This window comes from Vigna unguiculata, chromosome 3 (genome assembly GCF_037176805.1).
Source record: "Vigna unguiculata cultivar grain cowpea cultivar isolate G323 ecotype 2 chromosome 3, ASM3717680v1, whole genome shotgun sequence".
NCBI lineage: Eukaryota > Viridiplantae > Streptophyta > Magnoliopsida > Fabales > Fabaceae > Vigna > Vigna unguiculata.
Window position 1 is genome coordinate 46,336,098 of NC_140794.1, and position 27,153 is coordinate 46,363,250.

Consider the following 27,153-nt stretch of genomic DNA (forward strand, 5'->3'; position numbering starts at 1 on the left):
ATGAATTCTTCGCAATGAAGTTGTATCATACAATCATAACTTATTCATATGTGTAAAATTTTAAAATTTGCCAATTTTAATTTTTGTTTAAAATCGCATTATTATGATGAAAAAAAAAAAGCCAAGTTGTAAGGTTAAATATAAAATACTTTCATTACAATTTATGAATATGTGATAAAAAATTGAAAATCTTAAACTATAAAAAAAAAATTAAAAGATATAAATATGAATAAAAAAAATATTCCTAATAAATTAATTCTGAAGTATCCTATCCTAGCTTTGTCACATTCACATAAAAGAAAAAGAATATGATAAACGTACATCTCCATGTGAGGTAAATCTATTCTACACTTTCACGTGTTAGTTAAACTAGTGCTATGTTTTGGTTAAAATAATATAATTGTAGGTTAATTTCATATCTAAATCAAAATATCTATTGTACCACATCTAAACTTTATATAATCATTAAGGCCTTGTTTGTATCAAAATCAAAATGAATTTTCACAGGAATTGAGATAAACTTTGTATCTGAACTTTCTTGGCTTCATTGAGGAGATTTGCATGTAAGTGGATTTAATCAAATAAACTATGTTATGTTATCTATTTTTATTTTGAAATTTAATTTTTTTATGTATTAAAAATTTATATTTTTTTAATTTATCAAATCTTTCACATCACTCACTAATTATTATTATCACATCACTTATTAATTATTATAAACTTTTATTTCAAATTTTTCGGATCATACAATCGTTTCTTTAATTTAAACAACTCCACCCTGACCTCCAAGTATTTTTTTTTTTAGAATGCATAAAAGTTGGCTAAATATAAAATTTGTTAGCAAGAGTGATTGTACATTTCTTTAAATAAGATATGAAGTTTTAATTTCAATTTGGGAATGATGTTGAAAGTACTATTTTTTATCATATTTAAGAGCGAGAATAATTATGTAGTTTGGTATTAAATAATTCCATATAAAATGTATTTCGATAGAAAATTCTACAAGTTTTAGAAAATTTAAAAGTAGAGAATTTAAATTTTTGATGAAATAATTTAAATTTATTCAATTTTTAAATCTAAATAAAATATTTCATTATCATTAAATAGAAAATATGAATATTTAATAATTAAAAAAATATAAATTAGTGATCTTAAGAGCGAGAATAATTTGGGAATGATTTTGAAAGTACTATTTTTTATCATATTTAAGAGTGAGAATAATTATGTAATTTGGTATTAAATAATTTCATATAAAATGTATATTGATAGAAAATTCTAAGTTTTAGGAAATTTAAAAATAGTGAATTTAAATTTTTAATGAAATAATTTAAATTTATTCAATTTTTAAATCTAAATCAAATATTTCATTATCATTAAATATAAAAAAGAATATTTAATAATTTAAAAATATAAATTAGTGATCTTAATTGAAGTTATTTTCTGTCAAAATTCACAAGATTTTTTCTAAGGTTTTTTATGAGTGTCATTGGTAAAAGTTTCTTTAAACTGAAATGAGTTAATATTATTTTCAATTTATGTTGTTCACAACTATTTTAGTTAAATTGAATTTTTCTTTGTCAAACCTAGTTAAGGTTGGTTAAAAAAAAATACTTTTATTAGACATTGGACAAAAAAGCCTGACCAACTTTTAAGCTAAAAATAACAATAACGATGTGAGGTAGAAAACCGACATTGGAAAAAACATAATTATGAAAGTTGACATTCGAAAAAAGTGGTTAGCATTTATTCTGGACCGGTTAAAGGGCAAAGCCAGTAAAGAGGACCGGCTTAAGGGTAACGTGAATCGTCTTAGGTCTTAAGGATAATTAGGCTTAAAAAAAAAAATATTTTACTATTTTATTATATTATGTTTAAGAAAAAAAAGGTTTTAAATTTTTTTTAATACTAAGTAATATACTCTATTAAACTAATTATAAAATTATGTTTAAGATAAAAAAGTTTCCAAAAAATATTTTATTACTAATATAGCTTAATTAAATTAATTATAAGTTTATGTTTGGGAATAAGATTTAATTAAATTATTATTAGTGTATGTTAATTTTTATTAGTAGTAAAAATAATAATTAATGAGTTAAAACATATTTTCAGTAGATCATAAATTTGTTTACAAGAAAGAGAATGATTAGCTATCTTTATTATTTTATAATCAATCTAGATTCTATTTTCTTTTTTTGTCTTTCTATGACTTTTCTTACCTCTCCTTACTTTATTTTCTTCTAGTAGTCTTTTTTCTAGGGTATTGGCAGATTACATCCCTTAAATTTCTTGAATCTCATGTTGCTCGTGTGTATCAATTTTTTCATCCTCATTTGGGTTAGTATGTTTTTTCTTTCTATACGTGTTGTTATTTTTATTCTGTTTTGGATTTGTATTAGAATTAGAAATGTGTTTCTTTTGTCTAGTTTTGTTTTTCGGTACTTTTATATTTATAGATTTTTTTTTTGCATATATCTTAAGGAAAAATTGAACTTTTTTTTTATAAAACTATTAATTAGATTATGGTTTAGTCTTTCGGTGGATAATAAATTAATTGAAGCATAATTCAAAGTTGAGTTTTTTGTAGAAAGATAATTCAAATTTTAGGGAAAAAATAATATTTTATTGAGTTTAGAAGAACAATATTTTTTAATTATTTTTATTATTGATTAATCTTAAAATAAATAACTTTGTAAGTTTGTGAAAAAGTTGAGACTTAAAAACGAAAAAAAGACTTGAAACTTCAAGATAAAGTCTACTATCGAGTTTATTTTCTTGATAACGAGAACCATATTTTATTGTTTTAATTCATTTGTTTTATATATTTTATCTTTAGTAGTGTTTTATATATTATCATTTTTTATTTCATATAAAAATATATAGATATGTCAACTAGAAAATTTGAATCAGGCTATTGAAGAATTCAAAAGAAAAGAAGAATTGAGACTTTAATTGCATAACAAAACGGAGTTATAAACAAAAGGTTAAATTATTCAATTGGTCCCAAATTTCGTATGGAAATTTGAATTTGGTCCCTCAATTGGAAAAAGTGTTAAATATGTCCCTAATTTTGATAAGTTGTCTCAATGAAGCCCCTTTCGTTAAAATGGCACAAATGGCGTTAAGAGCACAGTGACGTGGAAATGATAGACGGAACTGAACAGTGAAGTAGCATATTAAATGTGGTACACGTGGAATTTTGAAATGCTTTAATAAATAATTATTTTGTGAAAACTGTGTGGAAAGTTATTAAATGCTGTAATAATTTTTTTTCCCAAAAACGTTGTTGGACTTTACTAAATGTTGTAATTAAGCTGTAATAAAACAGAATGGGCGTTGGCGAAATTGGGGCTTCAAGGTTCGTTTAGGGTTTTTTGAAATTGGACGAACAGGTGCTGGAAACTTGGCTTTCGAACAGAAGCATCGCGAGGGTGTGGGATGTTTGTGCTGGAAACTTAGCTTTCGAACAGGTGGAATTGCGATCTCGGTGGAAGCAGTGAAGTATCAGGTGAGTTATGCATTTCAGCTCGAAGTTCCCATTTCTGTTGGCATGCACCGTTTAATTGATTGTTTATTAGGAAAGCGAAGTATGATCCTAATTGTTTTTTGTTTAAATATTGAAACTTTATTAAAGTTCGGTGTATGACCCACCACCATGTTCGAATTTGTGTTCCCTTGTGGTCCCCCCCTTTGATTATTGTTTTCCCTTTTCTGTTTGGATGTTTTTTACTTTATTGTATAGGTGTATGTGCTTATATAGGTGTCTGTGGTTATATATTTTTGTGCATCATGGGGGACGACAAGTTTGACGTCGTTTTTCACCATGGAGGGAAATTCGTTAATGATGGTAAACTGAAATATGAGGGTGAGGTTTCTAGACTTTCGTGTGACCTTGACCGCTGGAGCTATTTTGAGGTTGTGGGTATTTTGAGAGAGATGGGGTATATGGGAGAGAATGAACTATGGTACTGTGTGGGAGGTGGTTATGTATTGGAGGATAGGTTGGAGATTTTGTGTGATGATCGTGGGGCCATGAATATGGTTACCTTAGCTAGGCTAAATGGTGAGTTTCATCTGTTTGTCATACATAAGATGTGTGAACCAGAAATTATAGAGATGTTGGAATACTTTTCCCATGATGGAGATGGTGTTGAAAGTGGTGGGAATGACATCAATATGGTGGACATTATGAGTGAGAAGGAGACTGCAGATGGTGTGCCTGAACCTGAGAGTGTGCATGAAGGTGAGGGAGATAGAGGAGATGAGACTGAGCGTGAAGGTGACTCAGGTAAAGGAGTTCAGAGTGTGCATGAAGGTGAGGGAGATAAAGGAGTTCAGAGTGTGCATGAAGGTGACTTGAATAAGGGAGATGATGGTGGTGTTGAGTTGCATGCAGAACATGATAAGGGGGAAGATGAAGTAGTTGAAGTTAATGAAGCCGAGGGACATGATGGTGGTCAGTCAGGTAAAGAAGTTGATGTTGAGAAGGAAGTTGAAGCAGACTTAGAGGAGGGCGTTGAAAGTTGGAATGATTCTGGTCCTAATGATAGCAGTGACGACAGCCAGGTTGGTACTGCAGGTTTAGTTTATATCAATGTTGAAGGTGATGTGGAAGATGATCATGAAGAATTGGTGGGTAACATAGAAGTTGAAGTTGGAGGTATAGGAGAAGACTTTGGTGGCCCAAGTAGGAATTGGAGGGCAACTGATACAACAGACATGGATAGTAGTGAGGGAAGTGAATACAGTGAGCATGGATCACAAACGTTCAACAGGGGGTTGTCAGACGATGAATGGGTATCCGAAGAATTGGGAAGTGATATTGGTGAAGCTGAGGAAGATGAAGGTGACAGTGAAGAAAGGGAGGGCTATGGAAGATTTCGAACCTTTGTAATGCCAAAACGCATGAGAGAATATCAATGGGAAGTAGCTACGTATTTTAGTGAGAAGGGAGATTTTGTTGAAGCCATAAGAAGCTACGCATTGGAAAATGGTAGAAGTCTTAAAATAGTTAAAAATGACAGGAGAAGAGTGCGAGTGAAGTGTCTGGGTGCTAAGGCAAAATGTCCATGACTTGCTTATTGTGGTTATATGCAAGCAGTTAAGTGTTGGCAGTTGAGGAAAATAGTTGATACCCACACCTGCAGTAGAGAATTTAAACTCCTATTTTGAACGATATTTGTAAACACTTAAAAGCAGCTGCTGTTTTTGTTGTGTGGATCATCAAATCCATTTATGGACCATTTTTTTGTGTGCTGTAACAGGGTTACATGGTGGACCATATTTATTTTGTGATGTTGAATGTTTAAGTGTTGGAGCACTACATGTTTATCAATATAACCGGGTGTCATTATTTGTTTATCAAGATTAAGTGCTCAAGCTTATTTCTCTTCTCCTTATTTTGTTACTTATAAATTTATAAAAGAGGTGCGAATAATGAAACTACAAGTTTGGAAACTTTTCATTCATAACAAAACATCACAATAACAACACAAACCAAGTACCTGAACTAAAAAAAGACTCATGCTTTTGTAACCAACACATACACTACAATGATATTCAATACACACAAAACCCCAACTACCACTGTCAACACAGTTAGCCTATTTTCAAATGACTTCATACATTTCTCCATTTCTTCTGCCACCACAGACCTCACTGCAGCAGTCTTTTCTGCATTCTTATTCCCACCATAACCCATTTCTTCAACATTCTTTATACTCAGCTTCCCATCACAACCCATTTCTTCAATTTTCAGCTTCCCACCACCCATTTCTTCAATTCTCTGACTGCTCCAACCCTTTTCTTAGATCTCATTATCAGTAAACCATTTGAAATAATTGCACCCACCACATTGATCACTTCCACTCTGTTCCAAATTCACAAAATAATGTTAGCTTCAATAAACAAACGTCAAATCCTCAGCTTCTTCATATCAAAGTTTCCATGTAACTCACCTTATACTTAGGGTAGCCCCAAAATTTTTTGCCCTTGTTCTTCAATGTTCTTGCAGTTCTCAATGCTGCTTTCTCTCCACAATAGCACATCACCGACACGCCCAAATCTATAGACCCACTTCCACCACAAAAGGACGCACTTGGGTTTTGATTTCCCCCACCATTGCAGGATGAACACTGTCCACAAGACATTTCTTCCAGACGCAGCAAGATGAACATTGGGGTTTATGGATGATTCATTGCACTTATATATAGCAATTCTGAAATGTTTTTCAATACATTTAAATATAAATGACACGTTTCAGTCTACCATTTCCACGTCACTGTGCTCTTAACGCCGTTTCTGCCATTTTAACGGAAGGGGCTTCATTGAGACAACTTATCAAAATTAGGGACCTATTTAACACTTTTTCCAATTGAGGGACCAAATTCAAATTTCCATACGAAATTTGGGACCAATTGAATAATTTAACCTAAACAAAAAAGAGCAAATGTCTTGTGTATGGTAGATATTTCATTTTTGAAAGAAAAATGCTTAAAACTTGAAAATATTTAAAACATGATAATTTGTTGGATATTGATGGATTTGATTTAATTTCAAAATTAAATATCTTAAGGGAAATTATAGTTTGGAAATTGATAAACCAATTGACATTCTTAATTATATAAAAAGAATAAATTCTTTTCCAAATGCGTATATAACTTATAGAATAATGTTAACAATTATAGTGTAAGTTATTTCAACCAAAAGGAGTTTCTCAAAGCTAAAGATAATAAAAATTTATTTAAAATCAATAATGTCTCAAGAAATATTAAACGGATAGTCATACTATCTATTGAAAAATAAAATGTTAAATAAAATAAATTATGACAATTTAATAAATAATTTGTATCGAAAAAAGCTCAAAAAATAAATTTTAAATAAAATGTCTCATATTTTAAGTTTGCTTTAAGTTTCCCAAACCGTTGAGCCGCCCTTACATTTATCCAAAAATAATTCTATAAACATTGATTAAAAAAACTTTCACTAACATGATCAAGAAATAATCTTTACTAGGAGAAAAACAATACCAACTAAAAAATAACTCTACTTAATATTGACTAAAAATCCTAACTTACATAAAAATAATAGCTCTCATTAATATTGACTAAAAATTCTTCTTACATAAAAATAGTTGTTCCACAATCATTAATAACAAAACTTAGACTAACATTAACTAAAAAACAACTTTACCAATATTGTCTGCGAAAACCTTAACATATATTAATTGAGAAATAATCTCAATTCATATAGACAAAATAATAACTCTAGTTGACGTTGGATGAAAACAACTTTAACAAGAAAAAAAAAAGTTTGATCTAATATTAACTAAGATAACACCCACCTTCTTAGATAAAAACTATGGCCATATCAATTGTAAAATAATTATAATTGTCTTTAATTTTAAAATAAAATCTATCATAATCGGTAAAAAAAACGATGTTTACTTAATGATGTTTTGACATTAATATTGTTATCAAAGTTTTGATATTAATTAAGTAGAAAATGTCTTGATTGATGTTGACTAAAAAAAAAACGTATAAAAAAACATAAAATACAATGAACTTCAATTTATAACTTTACAGTGAATTTAAAATTCTATAATTTTATAAGATTTAATTCCTTTCAAAATTTCTCATCGAACCATCATATTTTTTTTTCATTTTAAATTATTTATAATAAAATCAAATTATGCTCTAAAATTTTCTCCATCCAAATCATATTATAAAATATTTCATATTAAAAGCGGAATAAAATTTTTGTTGGATCTGATTTTATTGCATCATTTTAAAATCAAATTTTTATTATGTAAAAGCTAATAAATGACTGAGTTAAGAATTTATTTATTTATTTTCAATAAGCATAACAATTTTAAAATGATTATTTATTTAAACTCACTCATTCCTATAAGATAAGTTGCCAACGTCAATACCATGCTTAATAAAAAGAGTAAGTAGAACGATATTTTCATTTCTTTTCTTCTAATATTTATCCACCCTTACAACATATTTACTATCTTATTTATCTTTCTCTCATCTTATCAAGTCCCTCTATGTTTCACTTCCAAAAAATAAAGAGCAACGATGCCTTCTGTAAGGGGCTGTTTCAAATAAGAGAATGGTCTCAACTTTGTATAGTCCACCACAACAATATAAATAGAAAATAAGATAAAATACTATGAACAAATATGAAGAAGCCTTGCGATAAACACTCCATAATTGATTCCAATGTCACAGCATGAATATAAAATTGTGGAAAAAATCTAGGCAAATTTAGAACCATAAACTGTAACGAAACATGGGAAAGGAAAGGAGATTATACATAAATGTTTCATTGAACCAAAGAAAGGAGAACAATCCAAAGTTGGCAAACTAGTAGATGGAGATAGTATAGTTTGGAAAAGCTTTTGTTTCTTAATCTGTCATTCTGTGAAGCTATTTGTTCTTGAAATAAAAATTGCAGTCCAAAACGACAAATATAGCTTGGAAAATTTTGCTAAAAACATATGAAGGCGCATATCAACAGAGTTCAACTAGAAAGCGTCTCAGGGATAGTAAAAGAGTAAAGGGAAGATAGCGTCCCATCCATCACCAAAGCCAAACGAAACAGCATAATGACACAGTTTTTAATGAAGGAATGTTTTAGAGAAGGGTCGGACAAGGGAAAAGGGGCAGCATTTTTACCCAAAAAGGGGAGGAAAAGGAACATAAAGATTCAAATGATCTTCAATTACAAATAACATAAACAGTATTTCATTAGGATTTTGAAGAACTAATATGTTTCAGCATAGCCTTGGAAGATTCATTGGCAAAGTGTTTCTGTCTAAGCATCACATAAGGGTATCCAAGAAATGATAAAATGTGGGCAGGCTTAGAGAAAGAAAGCACTTCGTACCAAACCTGATTGTTCTCATCTATCTCCACTGAAAAGCGCTCTTCCCCTGCCTGTGGCCAAAAGGATAACACATTTAAAATAATCATGGCTTGTTTGCAAAAGGATTCATATACAAGGTACCAATCAAGGTTAGTGAAACTTATTGAAAGCATTTTCTGCATTAACATACTAAAACTATTTAGTTTTCCCATATTTGTGTGTAGTTCAGCATACACAATTGCTATAGAAGTAAATATACAATGAAGCCCGAGACAACTTACTGAAAGAAAAATGTTTATTACAGTAGTAAGGAATAGGGTGGAGTTTGCTATGTTTTATCTCACAAAACAACACCATTAAGAATATGTAAAATGAAGACTACAGAAAGAAACATGCTACATGGTAACGTGATTGTAGGTTAGTAAATTATACCAGAACTCAAGTGACTCCCCAGTTAGATATTCTGAATTTATTAGAATGAATAACAGAACTTAAGCAACATCCTTAAACCCTTTTCAGAGGCAAATAATAGCAAGAACATGTCGACAAGTAAAACCAGTAACTAAAAAAATTCAGTTAAACTTGAATTTTACAAAGAATTATGTGCGGAAGGACATTTATACATCCTATGACAGGGACATGGGTGCAGTGAAGTGACCATAACCACAAATTTTACTTGGAAGTGTAAAGTGTTCCTTATATATCATTATGCAATTGCAAAGTATATGCATATATGCATATACAAACTCTCAAACAGAGAACTTAAATCGTCTTCTGCAAGAGTATAAATGCATAAAAAAGCACCAACTCAAGTCAAAGTATTATATCTAAACAAACTTAAATAAAAAAATAGTTAAATATGCTTGTCCCTTAACTCCAAATAAAAATTGGAATTAGTGTCTTTTTGAAAATTGGGACTAATTTAGCCCTTCATTTATAGAAATACATGGATTTATTCCATTTAATCAAATTTTGTTTAGTTTATTTGACGTTTTAAAGGTGTTTCTCCGATAACATTGAATTGGAGATATATCAAACTGTATAAAGAACTCAAATACTATCCTGAAATGCGTTTGAAATGTTAAATAAACTTAACAAAATTTGGTTAAAAGAACTAAATTTACGCAGACTAAATTGAACTAAAGGTTGGAAGAGAAACTAATTTCAATTTTTATTGAAAATTAAAAGACCAAAAATATATTTAATCTATAAAAAAATAACTTAAAAAATATAATTAAAGGGCCGAGATAAAAAGAGTTAGAGGAAAAGAAAAACAGCAAGACGGACGAAAAAGGGGTTACCAGCAAGTGACCATGAAGAGTGCCACTTCCGAAACCAAAGGAGGCCCGGCGGTTTTTGGCTTTTGCAGTTTCATTTACGTACACAACTTGAAGTGGCATCATGAGCCACGGAAACAACTCCTTGACACAAACACAGAATTTCACTCCTGGTTGAACTGGTGTTTTCGGATCAACAAATGCCCAATTCAATCCAAAATGCCTGCAAGCAATTTTCCCACAATAAACCCATGTAAACACACAACAACTAAAAGAAGAAACAAACTTCCAAAAAATGAGAAAATTTAGGTTACTCACTTCAAAAACTTAAGCGGATTAAAACCACAATACACCTTTACTTTCTTATTCATATATGAACATACCTCCAACTTTTGAGGGCACTCTTGCCTTTTTCAAAAGTCTCAATACCAGAACCAACCAGAACTCGTGCCTCATTCAGTAAAAATCCATCTTTGGAGAGCCCCTCGTCTGCTTTAAGGGAAGACAATGATTTAGCAGTAGCTCCTTTATACTTGTCATCGTAGTTGAGAGTACCAGACCTGGTAACATGACAAAACGTAATAAGCCACATAAAAATGCACTTAGAAAGGGGATATCAATTTCACAGTAAAGAAGCTAAATTATGTGTTATTTACTTGTTGATGCAAGCTTTTTGGTCTTGGGCAGAGGGGCGACCCCAACTCAAGAAAAACATCTCTATTACGCATTTTCACAAACATGTCGCGGGATAACAATAACGCGAAGCAAACCAACGTTAGAACCACAATGAGCAGTAAAAGGAAGAAGAGAATAATCTTTTCTGAAAACGGGAAATGGTAGTAATTATTCCATGAATTGAGAGATTGGAGATACCAGATGTTGAGCAAGTAGCAGCCACCAGTTGCGTGTCTCAGCTGGGATATGGTAGCGATCATCAACGAACTACCGCGACATTCACCTACCTACTGTGAAAAGTTATAAATTTTTGCTAAATTGTGGTTCATAAATTATGATACGAAAATAGATTCATAAATTATGATATCAAAATATTATATGGAATCACTTTCTCATTATAATTTTAAATTTATAAGATTTAGAGTTTAAATTAAATAAGTGACAGGTATATATTATATAATTAATAATTATTTTATTTAAAGACTTAATTATGTTTTTACTTCAATTCAATCTCTATTAAATTTTTGTGATATATGAATCAATATTTTAAAAATTTTCTAACTAGGTCTCCGTAGTTAGATAGATTTTACTCTTTGTAGTTAGATTTTATGTTTTATTGTATGACGTCATAGTTAACTTATCCTATTATTGTGTTATCGTGTGTAAATGTTGTCACAAAATACTTATATATTATAAGGGATCGCAAAATTATACAATTATATAATTATAAATTTTAAAATTACAAAAATAATAAAATTAAAAAGTTTTAAGATTAAAAAGATTTTAAAATTAAAAATATTTTAAGATTATAAAATTATAAAATTTTTAAATTATGATATCATGACATTACAAAATTACTATAGAATATAAAAATATGAATTGTAAAATTAGATAATTAAAAAATTAAAAAAATAAATTAAAAAAATTATTTTTTTATTTTATTTAATAATTTCATTATCATCTAATTTTATAATTCTATACTTTTATATGTTTTATATCTTTTAATTTTATACTTTATAATTTTAATTTGTTTTAAAAATGATTTTTATTAAATACAGAAAATTCTTGATGAAGATCCTACTCATTAAAGTCTTTTTAAGTATTATGTAGTAACATTTAAGATAATTGTCACGTCAAATAGTTAACAATAAAGTTTAAAATCTAATAACATGACTCAATTGAACAATTTTTAAAATTTTAATATCGTAAAAAATAATAGATTACAAATATTTAATAAGAAGTCAAATGATCAATGGAAAATTTTCAAATTTATACTTAAAATATAATTAAGTCTTATATAAATTAGTTAACAGTGAAATTGTAGTAACATGTTTGAAAACATATTTCTTTTGTTTTTAGTTTTTTAATTATATTAACTAAACTTAAAATAAATTAGTTAAATGTCTAAATTCAGGTATTTTTAAGGTTAATGAACTAAATTTGATTAAATTTTAAGAAAAAATTAATTATAATTTATACTAAAATTAAAAATTAAGGACTAAAAATATATTTAACCTTTTTTTATTATTTTTAAAGTATAAATTAAACTTTTAAACAACTTACAATTTTAAGTGATATGAAAAAATAAAAAATTGTATAATTATAAATTTAAAAAACTAAATAAAACATTATACTTCAAATTCAAAAAAGAAAATTTTCGATATCAATTAACCAATGGTTACATCCACAATATATTAAACATTTGAAAATTTCAAATACAACCACAAATTTATTGATAATAAAATAAAATGTATAAAACAACACATAAATAAAAGGTACGTTCACCAAAAAATGTTCTAATGTGTTGGAAGAGAAACATCCGCTGCGATAAATAAAACAAAGACGCAAAAAGACCACGTTGAAAAATAATAGCCACTAGAGATAAACTTTCACTACCATCATAAAACAGGAAGAAGAAAACATGTCGCAACTACAACAAAAGAAGAGAATGGTACAAAATTTAAATCAATTTTTACATCACATGTCTTACAACAAAAGAATGATTTTTTTTTTTCTTTTTTTATCAATTTTTTCTGCGTTAACATTCACATGATAAAACAATGTACAATTGTAAGACAAAATAATTTCATTAATAAATAAATATAATATCCAACAAGCATCGTCAATCACCTATTGACACCTTTTTCAATAGTGAAAGTTTATCTAGAATTTTTTTCCTTTTTATGTTGAAATAAAATTAGGTCCCTGATCTTTTATTTTAATTATCCATAAAATATTTGAAACAGTTTCTTCCTTGGGAGAGACGATGGTGATTACAAATTCTGTGCTGATTTTTTTATATTATTTTTCTATTGTACTTTCATCATTATTACTAATTTTAACATTTTAAAATATATTAAAAAATTAAATAAAATATCAATATAGTATACTTTTAATACAGAAAACATAACGGAAAACGGCAATAAAAAAACAAAAAAACCAATATAAGATATTGATACTGTGGTGTCAGCCTTAACTTCATCTTTAGGCAAAAGTTTTTCTTCATTGGAGTTGAGAACAAGCATCCTTTTTGGTTGAATGTCAGAACTCCAAATCACAGGTTAATTTCTTCTTCCTCAGTAAGGAATCTTCATGGAGTTAAAAAGAGTCGTGGTAATAACTCTTGGTTTGCTTCTAATACTTGCTTAGTTACCTTTGAAGCTTATTAACTGCCACAGATTGTTTACAGTGGCTACTTTCTCCATTGCTCCAGCTTCTCAAAATGGACTTCTCATAAATTCAAGTTTAAGTCTCACAAATATAATTAAGGTCTTTTTATTGAGATGACTAAATCCGAGAGAAGAATTTGCGATTGTGACACTTTATTTTATTCATGCGAATGCTTTGAACACACACTGGAATCGACACAAAGAAAATCATGCCGCCACGTTTTCAGTTTCACAACTCTGACATATCCATCACTATAACAGGCACCACTAAAGAAAAAGAAAAAGGTTTTCAAACATGTTTCCCTCAACTCTACGCCACTCCCTCACACATTTAAATCCATCACATCATAACTAAGAACTTCACTCCAACCAAAAAGAAAACAAGTAAAATGGGTGTGTCGCAAAAATGGTTCAGAATTCTTCGTGGAAGATTCATCAGATCATCCAACAAAGACATCATTCTCCCCCGCACAAGTGTTTGCGCCAACGAATGCGAAGAACCCATTCTTAGGAACGAAGACTTCAGTTTCCCTACACCATCACCAACACCAACACCAAAACCAAAACCTATTTCTGCGATCACCAAGGAAGATGTTGCGGCCATTAAGATCCAAGCTTTCTTCAGGGGACATCTTGTATGCATTCTTATAAACCAATTTTCTGCTTTGATTTAAAGATTCATTGATTTTATGATTTTGAGTTGAATTATTTGTGGGACAGGCGAGACGAGCATATAAGGCATTAAAAGGGCTAGTGAAGGTGCAAGCTTTGGTTCGTGGGGTGTGGGTGAGGAAACAATCACGTATAGCAATGCAGTGTATGCACGCACTTGTAAGATTACAAGTCAGGGTTCGTTCAAGGCAACTACTTGGTAGCTTTCATAAGAAACAAACCATTAGCTGATTTACACAGTATAAAGAGTGTAATATAGTAATACATCTGTGTCCAAATTCATTCTTTTTTTTCTTTTTGTCCTAAGTTAATTTTGGTTCATTATATGTAGATGAGTGTTTTTTGATTGACGAGGTTGGATTTTGTTGTGTTGATGAGTTCTTGCTTGGTAACTTTAAGTAGGATTCTGTACAAAATTCACAGTAACCAGGTAAATTGTCACAGAAAAATGAAGTGAATGACTTTTGTTTTCATATACATGTTTGAAATACTTATGCTAATTTTTAATTATTTATTTCAAATTTTGATATAGCAAGACAATAATGTGTTTTTTCTATTTACTGAAATATATCTTTATTTTATTCAAACCAATGGTGTAAATTTGCCATCGTCAACATTAATTTAAATAGTACTTTTATTTTCTCCAGTTAAATACTCTCACTTTCTTTTATATTTATAGATAGAATAGATAAATTAAACAACAAAATACGTGGTTGCAACAACCGCCAAAGTCAATGTGGCGAATGAGTGCAATGTAAATTACTTCAAGGGTACCAATGACAACACCATACTTAACCGAATACGATGTAGGTAAAATCCTCCATATATTGACATTGTTAAAAAGATTAAACAACTCTTGATAAACAACTTAGAGCACATTGAGATATACACTCAAGGTTAAGTATAGGAAAAAATCTAATTTTTTATATCCAAATTATTTTTCTATGATTCAATTCATTTAATATCTATTTTATTAAAAATCTAATTCATTTAAAATATATTTTATTGGATCTGAATTTCAATCTGATTTACATTTTATATATTTTATAAATTGGATATTTATTTTCTAAATCTAGATTTTTAAATATGGATGTTCCAAAAAATCTCATCCAAATTTTTAATTTAAATTTTTAGTTAGGTTAGGCTAAAGGTCGAGATGGACTAGCCCCAAATTTGGTCGTATTCGATTAAGTCGACATGGTCCTATATAAATTTATTCGTATTCGGCCAAATTCAGTCAAGTCGGGGTCCCGATTGAAATCTGGCCCAATCGGCCCTAAACCAAATTTGGAAGTATTCGGTCGAACCTTAACCCAAATTTGACTGCATTGTGCTGATTCGGCCCCGGACAAAATTTGGTCTTTTTCGATAGAGTCGACCGAGACCAAAATTTGGCTGTATTCAGCCTAATTGGCTCCGGTCAAAATTTAGTCGAATTCGGTCGAGTCGGCCCTGGTCAAAATATGGCCGAGTCAGCCTTGGCCCAAATTTGGTCGTGTTCGGCTAAGATGGCCCCAAACAAAATTTGGCTATATTCAGAATAGTCGGTCACAATCCAAATTTTGTCGTATTCAACAGAGTCAAACCAAACCGAAATTTGGCTAAATTTAGTCGAGTTAGTCGCGACCAACTTCAGTCGAGTTTAATTGAATCAGCCCCGATTGAAATTCGGCCATTTTGACGGAGCCAACCACGATCGAAATTTGGCAACATTCAGTCAAGTCGGATTTAACCGAAATTTGGCTGAATTCAATCAAGTCAACCTTGGCCGAAATTTGGTTGAGTCGGCCCTAGCCTAAATTTGGTCGTATTCGGCCGAGTCAGCCCCAGAAAAAATTTGGATGTTTTAGTTCAGTTAGTCGCGACCTAAATTTGGTCGTACTCAGCCGAGTTGGCCTCGACCGAAATTAGGCCAAATTCAGTCGAATTGTCCCCAACCAAAATTTGGTCGAGTCGGCACTAGCCCAAATTTAGTTGTATTCGCCCGAGTCAGCCTTTGATCAAAATTTGGCCGTATTAGGTGAAATCGGACCCAGCCAAAATTCGACCGAATTCAGTCAAGTCGATCTCGACCGAAATTTTGCCGAGTCTTTCTTGGCCTAAATTTGGTCGTATTCGGCCACGTCTTCCTCACCTTAAATTCAGTTGTATGCGGTTAAATTTTACCAAGTCGGTCTTGACCGAAATTTTTACATACTCTACCGAGTCGACCCCGACCGAAATCGAATTTGGTCGAGTCGACCCCAACCAAAATTCGGCCGAATTCGACCAAGTCGACCTCGTCCAAAATTCGGTTGGCCACAACCGAAGTCAATCGAGTCCTTTCCATGCTGAAATTTGGTCGAGTTGGGCTCGAAAACAAATCTGCGAAGTTTGATGGTATCGGCAATAAGGACATAAGTTTTAAAAAATTCAATTAAAATTTCTTTTATTAAAAATGGATTCTAGATTTTGAACTTGATCCAAATATTTGGATCTTGATTTAAAAAAAAAAAAAAACAAACTTGTTCTGTTGAAAAAATAAATTTGGATTGAAAATATGATCCAATTATCTGGACCTAAAATGAATATGGATTGAATTATTAAAAATGCAATCTATGATCATCCCTACTCAAGGTGTTTCTTAAAATGAGTCATCAATTTTTTTCCAAACTGCATTTCTTCTGCAAAATATCCTTATCATCAACAATATATCATCACAACCGTGGAAAAATAATGTAGGTTATAGTTTTCATACATGTATAATAGTGAGAGAAACTTTTCTTGATCCCGAAAAAGTTAACGAGAATAAGTTCTTCAATCTTCTTTTCATGATATGTTTTTTTTGCCTTTTTTTTCTTTTCACACTCTTTCTTAATGTTAATAGTGAGTAACTATTATGGTAGAGACAAAACTTTTTTTGGCTTAGCCAACGTATATAAAGTTGGTTACAATCAATTTTAAAATACGACTTCTCATTAGGGATGACAACGGAGCGGGGTGAGGATGACTTTCGCTATCTCATACTCATTTCCTTAAAAAAAATTCATCCTCATACCCAAACCTAAGGGGTATCAAACTTTTGTCTCATCCCCACCGGATGACGGGTATAATTTCGTACTCATACCCGTACGTAGAGATGGCAAATAAACTCGTCCCCGTTTGTATTGTCCGAACATGTCCCTGTTTTGACAGGAAATCCCTGCAATGACTGGGTATGGGTATGGGTATGGAGAATTCCCGACTTTTTCAATTGGGTATGAGGATGAACATATCCCCGCCATAATACTCATCCATATCTCCGTCCTCGTTTAAATTTTTAAAATATTCACAATTAATTAAGTAATCATATATATATATATATATATATATATATATATATATTCTATTTTTATTTCTTCTAATTATTTGGTTTGTTATGAAACTCATTCGCATCTCCAATATATTTTTAATCTTATCATAACCTTTATGTAATTATGTTTAAATGATGTATGTCAATTAAAAAAAATTTATGCCTCATATTTGAATATTTCTATTATTTTTTACTATTTTTATTTATTATATATTTTCCTTTCATATGAGAATGTTTAATACTCTCAATTTAAGGTAATATAAAAAAAATTATTTACTTATTATTATTAATTTTTGTTTAATTTAAAGAACTCTTTTGTTTCGTTAAAATAATTTTCGTTTTTTTTCAACCATTGGGTACATATGTTGATATTTGAAAAGTTTTCTTAGATTTCTAAGGTATTTTTCATCTTATTATACCTTTAATTATACATTTGATTTCCTTTGTGCAATTTCTTTCAATAGTCTCTCAAATTATTTCTAAGACACACATTTGTTAACCTTTTAATATTTTTATTTATTTTTTATTTCTATCATGTAGAATAATATTTCGATATTTTCTATCTTATTATTTTTTATTTTCTAACTCATTATCAATCATACTGTGATTTTTTCACTTTAATTGTATAAATAAATTTTATTTACTACAATATAAAAATCTAATGTAATTGCCTTGAAAAAATTTTTGTCACTATCCAATATATATTGGAGTTCCAAAGATACAAAATCTATGTCAAAATTTATTATTGTGTTTATTATTTGTTCTTTGTGTCATTTTGATCAAGTGATGTATTATAACTTTTATTAGTGTACAAAAAAATATTCATTAGAATTTAAAAAATTGAAGTAAACAAACATTTGGAATATATTTTAATTTGAATATTTGTTTTCCTTTTATATCTTTTTAAAATATTTTTTAATTTTATCAACTAAGTTTCATTAATGTTTATATTTTGCAAATTTATTAAATGTTTTGGTTCTCATGAAATTTTATTTGGTATTCTAATCTAAAATGTAAACAATTATAATTTATTTCAAAGTATTTGACATGGAAGAAACAATCATCCTCCTACTATTGAATATTTGATAATATTATGTTTCCTTTACCGTAATTTATTTTTTATAAAAATTAATATTGAAGTAGTTAGAGAACGGGTACGGTTATGAGTACGAGATTATATCCGTTACCCGGTGGGAATGGGGATGAAACAAAAGTTTGATATCCGTTGGGTTTGGGTATGGAGATGGGGATGGATTTTTTTTACGGGGATGGGTATGGGATAGCGAAACCCGTCCCCGTCCCGCCCAGTTGCCATCCTTACTCGTACCTGTTTTCTTACTACTTTAATATTAATTTTAATTAATTTTTATAAAAAAATTAAAAAACTACAGTAAAGGAAACATAATATTATCAAATATTCAATATTATGAGGATGGTTGCTTATTTGATATCAAATACTTTCACATAAATTATAATTGTTTATATTTTAGATTAGAATACGAAATAATATTTCATGAGAACCAAAATATTTATTAAATTTGCAAACATTAATGAAACCTAGTTGATAAAATTTAAAAATATTTTTTAAAAAATATAAAAGGAAAAAAATTATTCAAATTAAATTATATTTTAAATGTTTGTTTACTTCAATTTTTTAAAATTATAATGAATCTCTTTTTCATACACTAATAAAAGTTATAATACAACACTTCATCAAAATGACGCAAAGAACAAATAATAAACATAATAATAAAATTGGTTAAAATACCTTTTTGGTCCCAATTTTCGTCAAATTTTTTCAAATAAGTCCTGATTTTGGTTTTGTGTTCAAATAGGTCCAAATTTTCGTCAATTTTGTTCAATTAGGTCATTTTTTGCTAACACCGTTTAAATCATTAACGGCCATGAATAGTGACTGTCACTTGTCACTTTGTGGTTTTTTTGAATTTTTTTTTATTTTTTTAAATTTTTTTAAATGTACACGTGTCAATTAAGTAGTGTGCCACGTGTCACTTCATGGTTTTTTTGAATTTTTTTATTTTTGAATTTTTTTAAAATTTTTATAAATTTTCACGTGTCAATTTAGTAGTGTGCCACGTGTCAAAGTTAATATTCTATATTCAATTTGGTCCTAATATTTGTTATTTTTGTTCAATTAGGTCCCAATTTTTGTTAACATTAACCAATTTGGTCCCTCTCCAAATTAAAACCAAATTTAATTTTTATATTAAAATTCACATTTTTTATTAAATATTTTTATATAATATATTAAAATTCACATCATTATAACTTTGATATAAAAATTAAATTTGGTAACATCTTTGACAGGGACAAAATTGGTCAATTTTAAACAAAAATTGGGACTAAATTGAACAAAAATAACAAATATAGGGACCAAATTGAATATAAAACATTTACTTTGACACGTGGCACGCTACTTGGTTGACACGTGGAAATTTAAAAAAAAATCAAAAAATCAAAAAAAATTCAAAAAAACCATGAAGTGACACATGACACACTATTGGATTGACAGATGTACATTTTAAAAAAAATTCAAAAAATTTCAAAAAAAAAATTCAAAATAACCATGAAGTGACATGTGGCAGTCACTGTTCATGGTCATTAATGATTTAAACGGTGTTAGCAAAAAATGACTCAATTGAACAAAATTGACAAAAATTGGGACCTATTTGAATACAAAACCAAAATTAGGACTTATTTGAAAAAACTTAACGAAAATTGGGACCAAAAAGGTATTTTTGTTATAAAATAAAGGTAATAAGAGAGACAAAGGAGAGGAAGAATAGAGAATGAGAGAGTAGGGAGCAATAATAATACACAGATGAGTTGCTCCCTATTCTCTCATTCTCTATTCTCTCTCTTGTTTCTTCTCCTTCTCTTCTCTATTATCTGTTATCATTCTCTATGTTATTCGCTTTATTTCATAACAATTTTAACCAATAAAATTTTAACATAGATCTTGTATCTTTTAAATTCTAATATTTGTTGGATGGTGATAAAAAATATTCATGGCAATTACATTAAATTTTCATATTGTAATAAATAAAAATTATTTATACAATTATAGTGAAAAAAATTAAAGTATGATTGTAATGAGTTAGAAAATAAAAAATAATTAGATTAAATATATCGAAATAGTATTCTACATTATGAAAATAAACAAAAAATAAATATATTAAAAAAATTAACAAATGTGTGTCTTATAAACAATTTGGAGACTATTGAAAGGAATCACACAAAGGAAAATAAATGTATAATTAAGGGTATGATAAAATGAAAAATATCTTAGAGATCTAAGAAACCTTTTCAAATATCAACATATATACTCAATGGTTGAGAAGTTAGAAAAATTGTTCTAGCGAAACAAAAGAGTTCTTCAAATGAAACAAAAATTAATAATAATAAGTAATTTTTTTATATTACCTAGTAAATGAAAGGTTTATGCTATTAAACACTTAAATTGAGAGTATTAAACATTCTGATGTGAAAGGAAAATATACAATAAATAAAAATATTAAAAAATAATAGAAATATTCAAATGTTAGAAATAATTTTTTTAATTGATATACATCATTTTAACATAATTACATAAAAGTTATGATAAGATAAAAAATATATTGGAGATGCGAATAAGTTTCATAACAAATCAAATAATTAAAAGAAATAAAATATAGAAAGTATATATATATATATAGGGTTACTTAATTAATTGTGAATATTTTAATAATTTAAACGAGGATGGAGATACGGCGGGGACGAGTATTATGGCGGGGATATGTACATCCTCATCCCCATCCCCATGCCAAATTGAAAATATCGGAGATTCTCCATACTCATATCCATACCTAGTCAATGCAGGGATTTCCTGTCAAAATGGAAATGAGTTCGAACAATATCCACGGAATCATATTTATTTGTCATCTCTACTTCTCGTACTAACCAATAAATCATTCTATTTTATCAAATGACATTTAGGCCCATAATTATACTTCATATAAGTAACATTATTTTATTTATTTATTTTGGTAACATTTTCTCTGCCCATAATTATACTTCGTATAAATCATATTATTTAATTAATTAATTTATTTTTCTAAAATTCTCCATGACCCATAACATTTTTCCTACTAGACTGATTTTATATCATAATTAGGGATGTCAAAAAAATTCGTAATTATGGGTATCTATAGATAAAATCCGCAACAAGTAGAAAACAAATATTAAAAATGAATACTCGTGAGTACAAGTATTTTTGATACTTGCATGTTATAACGGGGCGGGTACGGGTATCATAATATACGTACCTGTGGATACCTGTACCCGCTAAACTTTAATTCACAAAAATACCCTTATATATATAAATATATATTAGTAAAAAATATTTTGACCTAATTTTTTATAAGTTGCACATCTTGTCTTGTCTTTTGTCTTCATTCTTCGAGCTTCAAGTATTTGTATGTTATCTTCTTCCATGTACACCCTTTGACATTCTTCTCTCTCCTTTATTTGAAATTGGGTATATACATCAAACCATCTTCAAATGATGGAATCAAAATAAGAATATTTGGCACGTAGCAGTTTAGGTTTATTATTTGTTTATTTTGAAGGAATCAATCGGAGAAAGTGGACTTGTTGATCAAAACACTAATTAAATAATTTTTATTGTGTTGAATATAATTTTATATTTACTTTTATAATTATTTGGAGTTGTATGAACTTGAGTTTATTTGAACTTTATTTAAAATTTATGACAGTAATATATTTTATTTTATTTGAATTTATGAATAAATATTTGTTTTTTGAATAATTTTGTAAATACCTACAGGTACCCGTGATACTCACAGATATGAAAAAATAGGCAGATACCTGCATAAAAGATACCTGATGGACATGGATACGAATACTAGACAGATATTTACCCAGCGAGTAAGGTACGGGGAGCTATTACCCGTACCCTACCTGCTCTATTGACATCTATGACCATAACCTTTTATCATTTAATAATTGTACAAATCATAATGCACATAAATAAATTAGTTTCATCATTAAACACAATTAAAACACATAATTAATTACACTTATTGATTCCCCATGTCCGACCTTTCCACATATCTTCGTGTTTTAAGCTACCTATATTTGTAATTGATTTTGTTCAAAAAGTTTAACCCCAACATAAAGTTGCTCTAATTTTGTATTGGGGTTACCTTTTATGATATGTCTGCATTTTATTTTAAACTACTTGTTTATATTTGCATGTTATTTCTGTTTAAAATGTTTTAATTTGTACTTCTGTACCGAGACTAATCTAGAAATAAATTTTTTTGGTAACCAAAATCTAGGAAGTTAATGTTAGTGAACAATTTAGAAATCAACTCATAATAAAAATTATTTTAGTTATCAATTTAGAGACCAATTATAATTTTTTGAAACTAATTTAGTTACCAATAATTTTTAATTTATAAATTAGTATTTAAATAGGTCACTATAATGACTAATTATTTTTTGTTATTAAATTTTATTATTTTTAAGATTTTTCTTGTAGTATCTCTTCCTTTTAAGTTACTTATATCTACATGTGCTTTTATTTAAAAACTTTAATCTCAATTTCATGTTGCTAAAAATTTTCAATGGGATTACGATTCAGAATATGTTTGCGTTGTAATTTGCTTATTTATATGATCATGTTACATTTTTTAAAATGTTTTAAGTTCAACTTTATTTTACTTTGATTCTATATTCTAATACCTTTCAATATCTTCGCCTTTTAACCTGACTATATCTACATGCACTTCTCTTTAAAATTTTTAATCCAATATGTTGCTCTAATTTTTTATTGGAATTACATTTCAAAGTATGTGTGAATTTTATTTTAGACCTTTTATTTATATGTGTGTTACTTCTTTAGAATGTTTTAAGACCAACTTCATCTTGTTTTGATTTCATATATCCATACCTTTCAATATATATTTGCCTTTAAAGTTATTTATGTCAGCATATGTTTTTATTTAAAAAATTTAACTTCAATATCATGTTGCTCTAATTTTATATGAGAATTAAATTTCGCACAATATTTACTCTTTATTTTAAGGTGCTTATTAATTCTATATGTTAATATCTTTCAATATATCGCTATCTTTTACATTGTATATATCTACATACGATTTTATTTAAAATTCTTAATCTCAACTTTGTATTGCTATAATTTTCTATATGGTGATTATATTTTGCAATATGTTTGCATATCATTTTAAGTTGCTTATTTATATGTATACGTTACTTTTTGTTTAAAATATTTCAAGTTCAATTTCATTTTGCTCTTTCCATATCCAAGTATGTTTCAATATTTCTCTACATTTTAAGTTGCCTATATTTGCATGTTAAAAGATAGTTAGGGTTTAAACCGTGATTATCTTTTCAAACTATGATGATGGTTGACTATTTTCAAAAACAATTGCTTTAGACTTTTATTAGGAATTGAAGTTAGTTTTGATTATTATTCTATTGTATATATTGTTTATAATTGTAAAATGAATTTGTTTATGAAAATTTGTCCAAGATTGTGCCCTATGCACAAAATGTATGAGTAATGTAAAAAAAATGTCACATACTATTCTTTATTATCATCCTCTTTGTTATTTCTCGATCTATTTTATTTTTTTTATTTTGCATTCACTATGATTTTAATTATAGCTGATTTGCAAAAATATAATAATGGTAGCCTTAATGTTTTTTTTTTTTTTAATTGATTGTTATATTCATGTCAGTTATGAACTGTTATTAAAAACTCATTTTATCCGTTGTAAAAAGATCTATCCACAAATGTTTCTTTTACATAAACTTTGTCCTACCCCTTAAACATTAGTATCTGAACCCATATAATTAACAAAGTAAATAAATCCCTCAAACTAGTTACACGTGAAAGAGATATCAATGAGTTCGTTTTTATATCTAAGTATTAAATTGTTCTTGTTAGGGTGTGGTCGACGTACGACTCAGACCTAGGAAACACCGAGGTAAAATTTTGCAATGTTTGACTATGTTAATGGATGAGATACTTTCTATATATGTTCTTTTTTGTAGTTCTTATAACGAGAATTTAATATTGTATTAAAAAGAATCATGGTTCTCTATTACCAATTGATAATATTTTTAAATAAATATAAAAAACTTACCTTAAGTTTAAGTCAAAGAAAGCAAGTTTAAACAAAATACAGGGTTAAGTTATTGTCTAGGTTGATTGGTACAGCTTTCTATGCTAATATGGTAAGTGATGGAACTTACATTTCTTAAGAAGAGATTTTGATGTCCTAATTATATATATATTATCATCCTATAATTTTTGTATATTTATTTTCTCTCAAAAAATATGTTTAAAGATTCAGTGAATTCGATTATTGAAATTAAAGATGACAAGTTAAAAAAATGTGAAACTAAGAGGAAAATAAAGATTAATTAGAGTGAAAATAAAGATATGAATGTTTTTGGATATCTCTTAGGAGGTAACAACACAAAAGAGGAGACATACGTCATACGTACTTATATTTACAATAAATAAAATTATGCAAAAGTGAAAGGATATAAGTTTACTAAAGAAAAACAAGGAGTTATAGACCAACACTAAATATAAGCAGTGGAAAAGCACATCCGGTATTACATGATCCATCATATAATATATATATATATATATATATATATATATATATATATATATATATATATATATATATAGCATAATTATTTATTGCATGGTTTTGCACAAAACTTTTGTTATGGGTGGATTGGAGTAATCTAAATTTGTATACATAAATATATTTTTGTGTTATAAATTTCATAGTTGTGAGAAAAATAATTTAACTATTTGTGTTAATTTACATATAATTCAGTATAAAAGTATAAGTTGCTACACTTGATCAATTAATTTTGGCCGTATGGATAAGGGCTCTTCATCGCTATTCTTTGTATCACCTGCAAACATTTATATTTATGCTTAACAATGTTTTTTTTTTTTTTTTTATAAACTTAAATGTTTGTACTTTTAATATATATACTTTGTATTTACTGTCACCTGAAAAGTTGAAATAAAGTTTTTAATACTGTACATTTTTGTTCTCCTTTTAATTTTTTTTATTCTTTAATATAAATAATTTTATAAAAAATACTATATGAACCATTGAATGTTATTTTATGTCTATTTTTAACAATTTATTTTCTGAAATATCTTTAATTACTTCAACCATTTTCTCCACTTTTCAGATAATAATAAACTATATCTATAAACTATTATAGTATATTAAATTCATGGAATAAAACAATATTTGATATTTAATGCTTAGAGAAATCAACGAGTAGGTATATGTTTAAACAAGGATTTAAGGATGAACACTATTGATTAATAAAAAAATTACTTAATTGTGAATACTTTTCTTAATTGTTGTAAAGGATTTAAAAATGAATTATAAAAAGGAACTTGAAGACAACTATAAAAGAGACAAAAAATAAGATTTGATATATTTTCTTCTAATCTTCTTTGACATTCATTATGATAAAAAAAAATACCAAAACTAACACACTATTTTCTATTTTAGTTTTTTTTTTTTAAATACAAATATGAAAGAAGGTTAAAAAATTTGCAAGAGTAAAAATATGTTATTGAATACATAAATATATAAATAGAGCACTTCTTGAGTAATTAGTTGTCTTACATCTATGTCTTTTCTCATGGGATGCATTATACAACTTTTCTTTCATTTTATCATCATAAAGGTTTGAAGTTTCCAATTCGTTTTACTTACACAAACAAACTGTTAACTCTTACCCAGAAGTAATAACAATGGCCTTGAGGCATTTTCAGCCATCCATATGGATCATATATTAAGATTACAAAGGAAAAAACCAAAAAAAAACAAACCTTTGCAATTGAGGTTGCTTTAAGACTTCTAGGTTTTATGCAAACATGAAGAAGCACTGAGATATTGGCACGGCTCAATCAAACCCAAAAACCAGACACACAAACTTACAATGTTTCTAGGGCAAGACATAAGTGTGTGTGGTACACATGTCTGAGTGAACCAGGCCAATATCACAATAACTACTTCATATACTTGTGTCTGTGCATTCTTTGTTCTGTTTGTGCCTGAACTAGGCTGGTGTTTGCAGAGAAGAGAATGCACAAAGCTAAGAGAAAAGAGAGAGTGTTCCTTTGAAGGTTGTATTGTGAGTGTTGAGAATGTCTTCGCCGAGATTTAAGATTTATCGAAAGCGTGTCTGAACACAGCATTTAAAACCCCCGACTACCAAAGCATAAAGCTGGGACATAGCATTTAAATCGATACTTCTCCCTCCATCACACTTTTTGTTTTACTTTTTTTTTTTCTTTTATGAACGATTTTGTATTCTATACTATCATGATAATGTTGCTGATATTCTTTTAGAATAACCGAGTCATATCTTTTTCAAGATAGTATATATCCTTCTATCATTCTAAACAAGAGTGAATAAAGAATTGGACATTAATATTTTGACTACTAAATTTTGATAACTTTCTTTTATAATGTGAGATGTCTATTATACCGATAGATTTTTTTATTTTTAAGTTTTGTCAACAAGGATTGATCTCATTGATAGAAGTTGTTTTCATCAC

General features: G+C 28.4%; 2 protein-coding genes across 2 annotated transcripts; one reads left to right on the plus strand and one right to left on the minus strand.

Annotated features, from left to right (window-relative positions):
* Window positions 1–8,598: 8,598 nt before the first annotated feature.
* Window positions 8,599–11,192, minus strand: LOC114177227 (outer envelope protein). The gene is made up of 5 exons (XM_028062494.2): window positions 11,019–11,192; window positions 10,802–10,862; window positions 10,529–10,705; window positions 10,170–10,368; window positions 8,599–8,939 (listed from the first exon to the last, which is right to left on the minus strand). The coding sequence occupies exons 2-5, from the start codon at window positions 10,858–10,860 to the stop codon at window positions 8,751–8,753; spliced, it is 624 nt and encodes a 207-aa protein (XP_027918295.1). The 5' UTR covers window positions 10,861–10,862; window positions 11,019–11,192; the 3' UTR covers window positions 8,599–8,750.
* Window positions 11,193–13,799: 2,607 nt separating this feature from the next.
* On the plus strand, window positions 13,800–14,636 carry IQD20 (IQ-domain 20). Its single transcript, XM_028066149.2, has 2 exons — window positions 13,800–14,124; window positions 14,210–14,636. The coding sequence occupies exons 1-2, from the start codon at window positions 13,879–13,881 to the stop codon at window positions 14,390–14,392; spliced, it is 429 nt and encodes a 142-aa protein (XP_027921950.2). The 5' UTR covers window positions 13,800–13,878; the 3' UTR covers window positions 14,393–14,636.
* The last annotated feature ends 12,517 nt before the right edge of the window (window positions 14,637–27,153 follow it).